We start from the raw sequence: 15,462 nt of genomic DNA, 5'->3' as shown, positions 1-15,462 counted from the left end.
TCCCCTCTACTCAGCACTGGTTAGGCCTCATCTGGAGTACTGTGTCCAGTTCTGGGCACCACACTTTAAGAAGGAAGCAGACAAACTGGAGAGGGTTCAGAGGAGGGCAACAGAGATGTTCAGGGGACTGGAAACAAAGCCCTATGAAGAGAGACTGAAAGAACTGGGCATGTTTAGCCTTGAGAAGAGAAGACTGAGGGGAGATATGACAGCGCTCTTCAAGTCCTTGAAAGAATGTCACAGAGAGGAAGGCCAGGAACTCTTCTCGATCACTCCCGAGTGCAGGACAGGGAATAATGGGCTCAAGTTACAGGAATCCAGATTCCGGCTGAACATCAGGAAAAACTTCCTGACTGTTAGAGCAATACGACAATGGAACCAATTACCTAGGGAGGTAGTGGGCTCTCCCACACTGGAGGCATTCAAGATGAGGCTGGACAGCCATCTGTCAGGGATGCTCTGACTTGGATTCCTGCACTGAGCAAGGGGTTGGACTTGATGGCCTTGTAAGCCCCTTCCAACCCTACTATTCTATGATTCTATGAATGCACACAGCAAGGAACTGCACACCCACTAATAACATTAAAACACATTTTGTAAAGGAAAGGCAATTATTAAGCTAAAACTTCAAAAAAATAAAAGTGGGGTTTTATTTTTGTGAAATATTTATTCTATTTTTATTTGGTGGGGTTATGTTCATCATCACGTGAGCTCTCATAGGCACAGACCTGGTTCACATGACACGACAACCCACGGTGGGTTGTCATCCTTGTTTGTTTCATTTGATTTGGGAGGGGGCTTTCCCTACTCCAGGTTTCATGCTGAAATGCAATCTTGCTTACAGGCATAACTGTGGTAGGAAGAGGAATGGGCAGTGAGGACGAGCTGAGGAGGGTTTGTTTTTGTAAGTGTTAAAGAAAGAAAATAAATAAAACCCTCATCGATCTTATCCTAAAAAGTAAGGCAAGCCCCACCCCCCTCCACTCTGAAGTTATGGTATATGTATGTCAACAGAGGTGCTTCACAAGGGGAGAGGGGGAAACTCATCACAGCAGGACAATAGATGAGTTGTGCTGCAAAGGCCCCTGGGAAATGTGCTGGGAGTGGGCGGGAGGATGAAGAGGGAAACAAACCATGGCAAGCCAGCAGGCACCTAATCATCTGTCAGGAGCAGCGTGACTTAGCAGGAGATTAACCAACCCACCATGGCTTGTTTTCAGCGTGGCTTATCATGATGTATGGATCAGCCCAAATCCTTTGAAATCAGAGATGCCGGTGAAATTCTCCAACCTCAGGCTTGGATACAAACTACAGGGCCTCAGAAAGGTCACCTAAAAAGAAATGGTGGGCTATACAATATCCCAATTTTTTCCATCACAGATTAAAATCGAAACTGGAGAATTCTCAGGGGTGGGGGGCGTAGAGATTGTTGATTTCACTTCTCCTCCTTTAGAGCCTCTGTACATAAATCTCCGCAAGAGGTCGCACATCCAACTGCATCAATTTTTTTCTCTCTCCAACCAAACTACACATTATGCTTAATGCAGAGCATTCAGCCCCATCTTGTTTTTTCTGTAATTAATTAGAGGCACAGGGAGGTTGATTTCTTATCCGGATCAGAGTACACAGGGAGGCTTATTCTTCCCCTCCCCGCTGCAAGTGGGACAGAAATCCCCTCACCCCCAGTACACCCTGCAAACAAATAATCCCCTGTACATAGCTGCATGCTACATGTGACATAGAATGTAGCACGCACAAGAGTTTTTGCCTCCAGTTCCCAACTTTCCCTGCACAATGGCAATTAACCTGGATCAGACATATGGTTCAGGATACTTGCCTGCACAAAAATGATGGAGAGTATCCATGTTGGAAATAAAACCTGGCCAATTACAGCAACGTCTCTACTTTCCTCTATGCCTTAAGTAGACAATGGAGTTGATGCATGGCCTACCTATAAAAGCGGTACATACAAAGCACACTTTATGAGTCCACAGCTTTTTCCTCAACTCTACATTACAAGAGTCAAAGATTTCCATTCTAAGCAAAAGCTATACAATGTGACAGGACAGATTAGCGTTAGCTATTTAAGAGCGTTTATATAACATTTTTATCTACAACAGGCGCCTTAAAAAGAACCTGCCCTTTCTTTGATTTCGAAAGGTTTCTCTTCAAGAACATTTTGCATTTATAGTGCTCTGAAGGATGAAAACATGAAAGATGTCAAAAATGATGCCTCCTCCTCTTCTTCTTTTCCACTACCCCACTTTACCTACATAAGCCCTGCTAAGATCCCATTCCATGTTTGGAATCATGCAACAATGTTTAGCAATCACTGCCAACCTTACAACTGCATTATTGCCAGGGTGGCAACCCTTTGTTGTGTATATGAACCAATTAAAAACCTTTTGTTCAATTAAAAAATGAAATGCCTCAATTAAGTGGGTAGCAGTGTTTTAAAAAATAAACACTTCACAAAAGCTGAGGGCAGCTGATGCCATCTTAGAAGGGGCAGGACTCCTCCATCACACTGGAAAAAATACCTCTTCCAAGATGTGGATGTAGATCATCTTAAAACCAACAGAGCATGCTGTTCCCTTCAAAACTCTTCTTTTTCACACAGCTTTTAATGCAGATTTATTCCATTAATCATGAGGTCCCCAATGTGGCAGACGTGGGCAACAATGTGCCTGCAGACACCTGCATTGGTATCCACCTGTCTCCCTGCCCTCCTGATTTATTTTTGATTTATTTTTAATTTGTTTTTAACTGGGAGGCTAGCATGCTGCAAAGTGAAGTACCAGCCTCTAGCATCATCATTGTTTCCAAAAATAAGCTGGGGAATGGTAGGGAACAGTCTAAGGGGATAGTGAGGAGAGAGAGGAGCTGTTTTGCCTGTGTAGTGCTATGTGTACGCATGTGCGAGCATCTGTGTTCCTCTGAGCATCACTATTTTGCCTTCTGTGAAATAGGTAATGAAGCAGAAAATTGCGGAATCAAAAGAATGGATCTGTGTTTTAGGAATCACACCCCACCCTCTGCCTTGTACTTAGGTTCTTGGGCAAGTTACTTTTCTTTTAGCCTTACCAGTTTGGCTTCTGGGAAAATGGGCATTTTGTGACCGGTGACGCCCACCACGGTAGCCATTTTTGTGAATGGGCGAGCCCTCGCCTGATGACAATCATTTTGAGAGAGTACTCATGACATTCTCTCAAAATTCCAAATGTGCCCACCAGCCCCCAAAGGTCAGAGACCCCTGAATTAAGCTATAACAACTCAAATGATTAATCAGGTAAGATGTCTTTAAATGGGTTAAGAATAGAGGAAACTGTCTTATTCCATGTCAGTTTATTTGTCCATCACTCCATGTATTGTCTACTCCAGCCTTCCCCATCCTTGTGCCCTCCAGATGTTTTGGACTACAACTTCCATCAGCCTCACCCAACATGGTCAATGGTCAGGGATGGTGACAGTTTTAGTTCAAAGCATCTGGAGGGCATCAGATTGGAGAGGGCTGATGTACTTTTATTAGCAGCTGCTCTCCAGGATATCAGACAGAGGGGTTTGCTTTTCATCGCTGGCAGGCTGGGGCATTGCCGGCGCCTGGCCCCAAGTCTATTTCCCTGGGCCCCGGATGTATTCCCAAAAGCTCTGAGTGCCCATTGATGCCAATGGAGGATTTTTTCCTCATCTTAACTGCCATGCAGGGAGCAATTTTTAGGGGGATTGTAGCTCGGGAAGGAAGGGTTAACCCTACCTTCCCTACATGCTGGAACACTACCACCCCCATCACCCCTGCATAGCAATTAAGCAGTTCAAGCTTACTTGCATGTAGTGTGGAGCACTTTTCCTAAAAGAATGAAAGAGGGAGAAGTGGAAGAGGGAAAGAGAAGTGGAGAAGGGACAGCGAGAGATTGAAAATTAATTGTAATTCAAGCAGGACTACTGATTTGGAATGATCTGCAGCAGTGTACAAATTAATCAATTTTATTTGAAGTGATTTGGATGAGAAGTTCATTGGCTTTGCCTTCCGTGAAATTTAAATAAATCCTAATAATTATTTTTAAATGTACATATATAGATATACATTAGCATATGCAAATATTGTGTGGATTTGAGTCCTATGGGTCTAGGCCCCAAATCTCTGAAGTGCCTAGCAATGCCCCTGCCAACAGGGAAAGGTACCCTTTAACTGGAGTTGCCGAGGGACCTTCCGCTTAGAAAGCATGTGCTCTATCACTAAGCTATGGCTTCTCTGAGCTTTTATCTTCATCCTCACAAGACGCTTTTCTAGAAGGTATTCACATTTTACTGATGGGGAGGAAAGGCAGAAAGATGACTTAAGACAGCCCTGCATAGCTTGTGAACTGTCAAGCTGAATGCAGCTCACCAATCAGGTATGGTGTCCCACCTTCAGCAGGATAAGCTTCCTGGTTTTGCTTCCCAACAAGAACCACAAAAAAAGGGCAGTCATCAAGCACCTAGCTGGCCACAATAGTTTATTAATTTAGGGTGCAATCCTATCGGGATGGCTGTAGGCGTCTGATCTCGAGGGCTTACAGCCATCCAATGCAGAGGGGGAGGCGCGGCGGAGGCCATCTCAGCCTCCACACCCCTCCTGCTCTGCATTTTGGCTAGATGGGCTTTTTTGCCCATCTAACTGGGGCTCTGTAGAGTGGGAGGGAAGCAGGCTGGGGAGGCCTGAGGATACAACATAAGCTGGTCTCCCCAGTCAGCCGCACACCCCCTTTCCCTCCTCTCCAAAATTGCCTTTGTGACCTCAGGGAGGCAGCCAGTGCAGTACTCTCTGACCTGGCGACAAGGGCAAGGGGGAGGGGCAGGGAGCTCAGATTTCTGGCTCTGAAGTAGGAGCGTGGACTCCAGCCTCAGATCCAGGAATCCAAACTATCCTATGGCTCCCCAGACTGTCCAGGGGCCATAGGATTGCTCCCTTAATAGACAGTTGTCCCACTTTTCTACAAGACTGTATTCAGAATAGCTAACCAGAAGATATTATTTGTGTTTATTGTGCATAGTGTCATTTATCTTAAACGTTAAATTTTCCAAAGGAAAAAGGGATCTTCAACAGAGCGCCGCCTTGAGTGCCATTTTTGGGTAGAAAGGAGGGGGTGTCAAGTAAATAAATAAATAAATAAACAACATGCTACACAGTCAACTTATACCAACATTTCCTCTTCCTTATACCAACCAAAATACTTTACCAATTCTTATGATTCGTTGACTGTTCCAGAATTGTTTAAACCACTTCAATTGTTGCTCAACCTAGCACAAGACCTACCTGCCTGATGAAGATAATATACAGTATTTGTCCTCTGACCTAACCCATTGGTTTGGGAGCTGGGGGGGAGCGGGAGGTTAAAACAAGTTCTACAATATTCCTCCCTGTCCTCAAAGGGTTCACAATCTAATATTAAGTCTGGGTGACTTCAGGAAACAAAAGAGTGGGGGGAGAATGAGGTGAAAATGTTTGTGCTGTTTCTGGAGGTAAGGGAGCATATCTCATCTCAGTTGCTGCAGCTTCCTTTCTTTTTCCCCTCAGCTTGGTGCAAAAAGATCTCAAGATGCATTTGAAAGTTTGAACATCAAAGGCTGCTCACATCTTTATGACCATTTAGTAGGCCCCAATAATAGTATTCCCTTGCCATTACTTTTGAAACTTAAAACAAAGTTTTTAAACTATTTTTTACGTTTGTTGGAAGTTCTAAACCCCCATACCGCACAACTCCTGCTGCAAAAATACCAATCTAGCCAATTTTTGTAAATGATGAAAGCTGCATTGGGGAAATAGCCAGAAAATGGGCTGTAAATCTAGACATAAACAAGAGTAAATGACTGAAGGAATAAAAATGTAATTGATAGAAGCACAGTATATAAAGGTTTTAAATAAATAAAATAAAAGCGAAACCACGTAGCCCCCCTTAGTGTTGGCTAGTATCTGCATTTTCAGAGTGGGAAAAGCATCCCCTGTGGAATTTCTGCTTCTCACAAGGCTGTTAAAGGCACAACAGCCTCACCACAAAACAGTTAGCAAGCCTATCCTCTCCTCTGCAGCAATACCTCAACACTGGAAGAAGCCACTGCGTGTCATTTTTGTTTTTAATATTCTTTGTCGTGAATGGGAACACATAACCAGCCTGTGGTCTGTTCAGCTCCCATTTATTGGAAGGAAAAGTTGTGCAGGAGATATTTCCTTACACCTACAATGCTGTGAACATTTAATGGAGAGCAAGTGCCACTGGATTTAGTGCGGCTTTCTTCTGGACAAACATGCATACACATGCATATGTCTGCATTTACAGGAAACTGAAGATAACACACAAGACTGCGAAAAATATGCTCTTTGAAAACAATTCGACTGAAACACCATAATTGGTATGGAATGTTCTTTCCTCATTATCACTGAGCACATTTGTAGGAAAACAGGATGTTTTGAATTCATCCGATTCTCTTGACAAAGTCACTGCTCCGTAGAAAACAATCCGAGGGCACTACTTTCAAATAGGGATCCTTATGCACCAATATATTCAAACACAGTTCTCTCCGGACAAAAAAAGAAATGCAGATCAATCCAGCTCACGCGGCAACAGGAGTTCAGCCAGCGCTAAAAAGATTAGCCCACAGTTTGAAAGCATATATTGGACTCTTCCATAGTTCAGTTCCATGTGGATGTCATCAAGCGATGGCTGGAAGAAAGGCCAAAAAACAAAGAAAACAACAAAACCAGCTGAGTGAATGTATCCCACCATTTTATCTGGTTGCGTGACTTGTGACACCCAGCCTCAGCCATAGCGCAATGCCGAAGTTATATGCGGTTAACCAGAATTTCTAGGAAAACAACTTTTGTTTGCAAACAGCACTATGCAAAACGTCAAGCCAGTTAACAACAGAGGATTGGCTCAGGTGCCTGGACTGGCACAGACAATCACAACAACGCTCATGCTAGCACTTTTAGGATTTGCACAAGCATAAAGTGGCAAGGCCCATTTATAGGCAGGCCTGTAATTTAACTGTGTGTATGCAATTTTGGGTAGAAAGGAATGAGTGGCACATTAAGGGAAATGAGTGGGTTTTGGAGCAGAGGGAGCAGTCATTTTTGTTTGCTTGGAAAGAAAATGCTGCCGAATTTACACCAGTTTTTCTTGTTGGAAATTCTGCTGGGAATGACAGCCAGGTCATTATTAGTGGCATTTGCCAATCAACAATATAGCATCATCCAGCTGAAAGCTGCCATTCAAAGGTGGCTTACTTGTTGTTTCTAGCAATGAGCACAGCTTGAGTTGGGCATAGGTCTGCGCTTGCACATCACCCCAAAAAGAGGAAACACAGTCAAAAAAGAGGATCTGGATTTGCATAAAATCTGTATAGGGTGATTATTTATGTATAGATGCACATTTAGAATTACTATCATTTAGATTTGCAACTTTGCTGCAACGTTGGTGGGTCTGGCAGCCTGGGACCTCCCTGCGGGCCACACCCGTCACCACCAATTTCAGTGGCAGCAGTGGGGAAAAATCAGTGGTTTGCCACAAAATTTTGCTGGCACACCACAAGGGAGCAACATAAAGGCCAAATTTGGCTTGCTCTCAAGTTAAATGTGTGTTTACTGCAGGGGAGGGGGCTTACTGCTGCAAATTTTGGTGGTGGCAGGCATCAGTGTCCAGACTGAGGGGCAGTGGGGGCTGCATGTGGTTCATGGGCCATCCCTGATTGATGGCCCACATTTCACCATAGTGACCAGACAACCTATGTGCCTGCTTAGCCTGCCATCTAGGTGCTAACAGTTTATGAGCAACCACTGGTCATACTTCTGACAGTTCTTTAAACCAGACTGGGACTCAACATCCTGTCAAATAGAAGACACCTTCAGATAGAGAAGCGTCCTCTGAAAGCCCTTCAAATAGAAGACTTCCCTCTGTAAAGTACGGGACACATCCACCCTAGCATCAGGTTATATAAAATAAGGATACAGCTTACATTCTCCAAGCATAGATACATTCTATTAAGGGGTAGAAAAGAACATGCCACACCACTCTGCTTGCTAGCCATACCAGTCCAGGAGAGGGCTCCACCATACTGGAGAGCCAATGTGGTATAGTGGTTAGAGTGTTGGACTGGGACTCGGGAGACTCAAGTACTAGTCCTCACTTGGCCATGAAGCTCACTGGGTGACTTTGGGCCAGTCACTGACTCTCAGCCTAAACTATCTCACAGGGTTGTTTAGAGAATAAAATGGAGAGGAAGAGGATTACGTCCACTGCCTTGGGCTCCTTGGAGGAAAAGGTGGTATAGAAATATAACTAATAAATAAATATGTTTATATTTACAGTACATACAGTTGAGATTCCACATATGTTGACATCATAGGTCTGCAAGTATGACGTGCAGCAAAATAAGGCAGTGTGGAGTGCTCCTGTTCAGTCTTCCAGCCTGCCACCTTGGACTCCTTGGAGGAAAAGGCGGGATGTAATCCATAAACAAATAAATAAATCAAAGTAGAGGGAGAACCTTGTGCTGCCCACTCAGCCACACATGTAGGTAACACTTTGGAGTGATCAAGATGTCTATAAATACTTATCAATATTTGACTGCATCTTAAAGACCCTTGTTTGGAAGCGGGGGGGAGACCTCAGCAAGATGCCTCTGTCAGCGGCTACCAATGAGCCTCATGGTCCCTTGCTTTCCTTAAAGTACAAATCACAAGTAGTTGTGTGACAAATTCTTTAAGCACAGAACCTTCACAGCTGCCAAGGAGCACATCACAAAAACAGAAGAAAGGCTATAATTTCCCCTCCTTCGTTTTATTATTGTTTGACCTTCCGTTCCTTGTTGCCCTTGGATCGCTTTTGCAACTAGATACAGTCTTCACTGTTTAGACATTTCATAAAAAGCAGCTCTTCAGTGCCAAGGAAGGAAGTGTTATAATTTTATTTTTGTTCCCAATTGTCTTCAGAATAGCATTTTTAAAATATGTGGGAGGTTTGAAATACACACACACACGCACACACACGCACGCACACACACGTGCACAGGCACAGAGAGAGAAAGAGAGAGAGAAAGAAAACATTTCTGCCCAATATCTTTATTAGAAGCTTTGTCAGTTTTAGGCAATTCCCAGAGAAAATGCCATGAATGGCTCAGCCTGCTCTTCACAAATTGGCCAATCTTAAATTAGCGCAATCTTTCATTTAGATATAGTTATTTCCCTTCCAGATGGATTCCATCATAATTTACCAATGTATACAATCTACATCAGGGGTAAGCAACATTTTCAGTGCCAAGGGCACATTTGTAATATTTTTCAGTCCATGGGCATATTTGTACTTGGAGAGGGGAATTCTTGCCCCCACTGGCCTGGAATCTCTATTCCCCCCCATGCTGCCCCCTGCCACCTGGAATCATTCCATTTTCACCTTCCCCCACCTGGAATCTCTATTTTCGGGGGGGGGGGATGCACACCTTCCCCCAACCCCTAATTGTGATTCCCACACACACACACAGCCTACCTCATCTCTGCACCACCACCGAAGCCCTAAAGAGTAAGAAGGAAGCTGGTAGATCTGGTGCACAAGGGAAGCGAGTGCAAAGAGGTCTCAGTGGGTGCTGTTGGGGGTCTTGGCAAGGGCCAGGGTGCCCCCAGGCGCCACCTTGCCAACCCTGATCTACATCTATTCCCCCTTCCAATATGATAGGAACAGAAAGTTACACAATCTGTATCCTAATAGGTTCATTACAGGTATTTCCACCTATCACAGTGACTTTCATTGCAAGTTATCCCATTCCCCATGGTGATCAACTTCAAGACCCAAGGGTTAGGAAATGATCAAAGAATGCTGCCAATATTTGCTTCCATTCCCCAAGAACTCTCCAGCCATCTTTCTTACCACCCCCCATCTACATCCACTTACAACACATGGTCTCCCAACTCCTTGGGTTCCTTAAGGAGGAAAAAAGATGGGATATAAAAGTAATAAATAAATACTGCTCTCTCCTTGCCCTACAAATTCATTTCCATTTGCTCTGGAATTTTACACACCAGTACAAATAGTGTCCCGTTACTTTCCATAGCCTGTAATCTTTTCTCTATTACCTTTCCTGGTCTCCTAGGTTATAGCAACAGATTCTGTTCGTCCATATTCGCCAAATTATTGTGCCAATACCCATCTCCCCAAAGTTTCACAGCCCTTTCTCTACTCCTCCAAATCACAACTGGAGTTTGCTGTACCACCACTATGCCACACAACACACCATTTTCTGCTCCATACAACAACTTTGGCAAGTCTAACTGCTTCTCCAAGGTTAAATAACTAGGTATCAGAAGTACAGCTTTAAAAAGCAGCAACAGCATCATAGAGAGCATGGAAATATCCAGTGGGACAAGACAGCTCAATACAACTCTGCAAAGACCTATCAATGTTTACAGTAGTAATTCCTGTGATGATGCAACATGGTAACGAAACAGGAGACAAGCTAGACAGATCTAGCAAATGTTGGGCACTAGATCCCACATTGCGGCTGGGGTGAAGATCCATAAGAGCAAACTTAGCTGTCCAGGTGACACTCAGTCATGGGGTTGCAACCAAGATTTTGATGTTTTTATTGTAAATTTCAACAAAACAGACCGTTAAAATAAGGGAGAAAAAATAAGGAGATATACTATATATATATATATATATAGAGAGAGAGAGAGAGAGAGAGAAACCACATACATTAAATTTATCAATTTCAATTGGCAACAACATTATAGAGAGAGTTAATTATATATACACTTCAGGAAAAACAGACCAAGTACCCATACATGGGTCCATTCATGAGTACCACCCGTTCAAATTTTGATAGCGTTGTTAGGCCCTCAATCCATTATATTATAGGAGGTTCAGAATGTATCCTTCCAATGTTGTAGTATGAATCTTTTGCCTGTCAAAAGGGCACAAAGAATCCATTTACACTGACCATGTGTTAACTTCCAGGAAGCAGGTAAATAATTTAAGAGAACCTGTACATCAGCAAATATGAAAGACTGTTCCAGTGCAAAGTTTATCCATATAAAAACTTCCTCCCAAAAGGCATTTCCAAACCATATGGTTAAGAGAAGCATTAACTGTATTGAACCTCCAACAATCTGCTGAGTTAGACAAACCCTTATTAAAGGGACGTTGCGGCATCCAATAGACCCAAAACAAGAGTTTTTGCTGAATAACCGATGTTGCAATTGCAGGGGTTGCAACCATGTTTATTACAGGATAGCTTAAACCCTTAGCCCTAAACTCCAGTCACCAGGGCCCATAGCTGAGAGTACGTATGAAGCTCTCTTATATGGATTCAGACCATTGGACCATTTAGCCCATTACTGTCTAGTTTGGCTGGTGGCATCTCTTTTAACTTGAGATGCCAGAGACTGAAGCTGGGATCTTCCACAATCAAAGCAGGTGCTCTCCCTCTGAACTGTGGTACCTCCCCCTTGACCACACAAAGTTCCAGGTTCAATTCCTGGCGTCTCAAAAGGAGCAGCGCTGGAAAAAAACCTGATACAACATAGATCAGCTGCTGAAATTGACCGGCATAGGACCAGGCAGCTTCATATCTTTATAAAGGACGCCTAAGCATGTGTCACTGCATCTGCACACATTCATCCTTCATTAAGCTCACATCACCTTCCCCTTCCTTCGCTTCCCACTTTTGGTTGTCCCATTGTCAAATTTTAGATTGTAAGCTCCTCAAGGCAGGGGTCTGCCTTTTTTCCTCGTGTTAACTTTGTACAATGCCATGTACCTTGTGGCGCTACCTGCATTATTTAACTACCAGGATGACTCGTCTAAAATGAAAAGAGAGGGCAACTGTACTCAGCTAACACAAAATGCAACAACCTTCCTCACAAACTCACCCCAGCAATGTTTTTACCAGATAGCAAAACTAAATTTATTCCAATCATTCATATACTGAGTCAAAAGTGAGCCACATTAATAAAGTCTAGATTGTTTCTTTTACAAACCTTCAGAAACGGGATGCAAGCCATATCCAGCCATCATACATGGGTGAATTTTGGTGACATCAGTTACAAGATACAACAGACCCTGCTTTTTACATAACTGTTGCAAATAGTTTTCAAGAAATTGTATACTTCCCCCTTTTATAAAGGAATTCTGTTAATTTAGCTCATATACTAACATATTATGATCAACATTGTTAAGCAGAAAAAATACGTTTGACATCAAAATTTCGGGTCAGTAGAGAATCCAAAATTCTTGAGCCATAAAGCAGTCATTGTCTCATAACTAAAGTAACACCTGGGAAGTCATGATGTGTAGGGAGTTAAACCTAGGTGGAATTTGTCTTATTTCATCCTGTATATATATAATCTGACACTAGTAAAGCCTCAATGACAAATCTCCCTGACTGTCAGGTTTTAAAATACCTGGCATGCCTTAGGCCAGATATGGAAAGGCCTCAAACACCCAAAATACACAGAGCTCTTCTATAAAATAAGAACGATTTTATCTTATTTTGCTTTATTCTGGCCCACACTAGTTTTTCCTATTGCTACGCTGCCCCCAAACGAAACCAGATTCCAACCTACAAACACAAGCTGCTTTCTCCACACCATGTTCTCCAAGGAACCCTGGAGAACTGGGCAAAAGTAAAAGTTCCTTTAAGCACTCATAGTAGAGCTATGCATGCTACTTTTATTTACTCTCCAGCAAGCATGCGCACCCGCAATTCAGATCAGGGCCATGGCACTTGAGCAGAGGAGGGTTTAAACTTCTCCCCACTCACCACCACCTATTTCTGTCCTGGAATTCCACCCTCCTGTGGTGGGGCTAACAAAAGAAAAAGAAACCTCCACTGATTCCAAATTGGGGCTGCACGTGCTTGCAGGAGAATAAATAAAAGTAGCATGCATAGCTCCACTATGAGTGCTTAAGGGAACATTTAGTTTGGCCCTCAGTGCTGGTTATCAAGCAGAGTGGGGCTAGCTCCTTGCTCTCTGCAGTACTAGGACTGCTGGTTGGAAGAGGCCATTTTAGCCAGGCATTCCAGGGAGAAGCCATCTTGAGTTCCTGCGAAACACGCTTCAGATGTTGGCGAGAAAGATGGGCCTCTCCTAAGGATCTTTAAAAACCTGAGCAGGCTTGTATGGGAGAATGCAGTCTCTCAGATACTGGCTTAACTGAAGCTTAAATTATCCCCTTCCCCACCATAACCAACTGCCCAGTGGGAAATTCAGCAAAGGGAAAGAAAAAACAAAAAAAATGCTATCATTACACCTCCTGGTGGAATTGCTGGGCTTAGTTCCTCCCTTCCTCCCATTCTGTTGCCATGGCTCAAGCATCTTCACAATTATATGAAGAACTAACTGACCTGTCTTTAACAACAAAAAGACAGTATATTTCGTCTGTCCTTTATTCCCTTCTTTTATTCCTTTCACAATATTGCTACTACTTATGTTGTAAGTCCTTGAGGGTCCTGCATATACTCTTTTATAGAAAACTGACATCATCTACCCAAACCCAATGAAATAAGGCAGTCTATGAGTAATCTTTTTTTAAAAAAACAAAGAAATACAAGTCTAGATTAACATGTCTGCATGGACAAGAGGAATTGCAATACATGACAGTTCAGTCTGCTTTCCCTCCAAGCCTTTACAACATAAAATATTTCCCTAAAACACCTGCTCCTATTTTCCCTCTACCACTTTCCCTCCCACAAAAAAAAGGTTTAAATAACCAATGCTATTCCCAGCAAAACGTCAGTGGCTGTGACAGCAAGACATTCTCTCCTTGCTAAATGATAGGCTATTAAATAAGCAAACATCTCAGCGCTATTAGTAATCTTATTATTACCCACATTGTAAAACCCCACAATGTTTATGACAGCGCTGCTGTCTTGAGGAAACCTATGCTCAACACACCCAAGCAGGTAGGCTGACTTATTTTATACGTTTGCGGTACAAACTGCACGGAACAGAGAACAGCTGGAGGAAAATGGCTACAGAGAAATGGGTCTCGAGGGCCCCATCTGTTGATTTATTTTGTTTATAGATGGAATAAGATTTTTTTAAAAAAAAAATCTCCGCTCAAAATATTAAAATGTTGCCATGGCACAGGGCTCTCTGCTCAGAGATGCAGCAGCAGCTAAGGAACAAGCAAGCTGGAGTAAGATGCAGAGGGGAAGGAACAGAAGAGGGGTTTGCAAAGAACATGTGAAAAGATATACCAGTGGAATTTGGGGGAGGGGTAGGAGGGATCTTTTATAAAAGAAACAACCTATTAGCAAGCATTAAAAAGGAGGACTCAATTTCTTTAAATAGCAGTAGTTCTGTTAACAGGTTCAGATCTATGACTTTGTTATGAGCTAATGAGCTGAGATAATGAACCAGGTATTTCTGGTTTAAAATACCTTCTTATTCCTGCACCAAACACTGCCGGTTGGAATCTAAAAACCACGAAGTCTGAGAAGCCCTGAACTAGTTCTGAGACTTGTTTTGATCAGGGTTTACAATCTAACAAACAGAGGGTGCATCCAGACATATATAACCCAGGTATCTAAAGGATCATTCTCTACCTCACCAGTCCTTTGAAGATCCTCTTCAAAGGCCTTTCAAAGGATGCTCCTGCCTTCAGAGGCACCTGAGTCTGTCATTCAAGGGGTGTTGGCTCCCTAGGATATCTGTCTATGCATGGGGGGCATGGACAACAACTGCAGGATTCTATTTCGAGGAAGTCTTGTCAGGTCTGGAGTCTGGGCACCAACAGATCCTGACCAAAACTGCTGGTTTACAGTATGTAGACAGACCCTTTTGCCCATAAGAAGTCACCTTTCCTTTCCCCATGAGGAGACGGTTATATATTTGGCAAGTTTGCACGTTATGGTAAGCCACCCTGAAAATAAGCCATGATGAGTAAGGTGATTTCGCTCGCTAACCCGTGTTACTCCCAACAGACAATTGGGGACTCTGCAGCTTGCCATGGCTTGCTTTCCCCTTAGTCCTCCAGCCTCCTCCCTCCACATATCCTAGTGTCCTTTGCAACACAACCATCTTCGTCCCTACAAAAGGAAACTTTTCCAGCTTCCCGCCCCGATCGCGATCCCTTTTCTGTACAAATGGGTTCATTTTTCTTCTTGTTGTTCGCAAGTGCACACTTGCGGACAAAAAAGCCCCCTGAAGCTATTTGTACAGTAAGTATACCCATACTCCCACAGTAATTACACCCATGTTCCCACAGTAATTACACCCACTCACCCCAACAGCTAGCTCTGTCTCATTCAGCCGCCACTTTCAGAGTTAAGAGTCAAGGGAAGCCCTGAAGTGGGGGAGGAAACTGACAGGTGTCAGTTCAAGACTTAATACAGTGAAAGGATAAAATTGACAAGTGGGATTTCAACAGGTACAGAGGAGATACTGATCGGTACTGCTGATAAGACAAAAGAAAGTAAATAGCGGACAGA

At 43.2% G+C, this 15,462-nt stretch overlaps 1 protein-coding gene across 5 annotated transcripts in view; it reads right to left on the bottom strand.

The window, feature by feature from the left end:
• TBXAS1 (thromboxane A synthase 1) overlaps window positions 1-15,462 on the bottom strand; it is a 353,264-nt gene that overhangs the window by 308,668 nt on the left and 29,134 nt on the right. Inside the window, exon 2 of one of the 5 annotated variants that reach the window (XM_084809558.1) lies at window positions 8,352-8,461. The exons of the other annotated variants lie outside the window; for them this stretch is intronic. Within the exon in view, the coding sequence (XP_084665684.1) occupies window positions 8,352-8,380 (29 nt within the window). The 5' untranslated portion in view covers window positions 8,381-8,461. The remainder of the gene's footprint in view (window positions 1-8,351; window positions 8,462-15,462) is intronic. 5 annotated transcript variants of the gene reach the window in all.

Source organism: Heloderma suspectum, chromosome 7 (genome assembly GCF_057233095.1).
Source record: "Heloderma suspectum isolate Gila_16-S chromosome 7, 16-S_ref, whole genome shotgun sequence".
Classification (NCBI taxonomy): domain Eukaryota; kingdom Metazoa; phylum Chordata; class Lepidosauria; order Squamata; family Helodermatidae; genus Heloderma; species Heloderma suspectum.
Note: the sequence above shows the minus strand (reverse complement) of the source record. Positions and strands in the feature narration are given on the sequence as shown.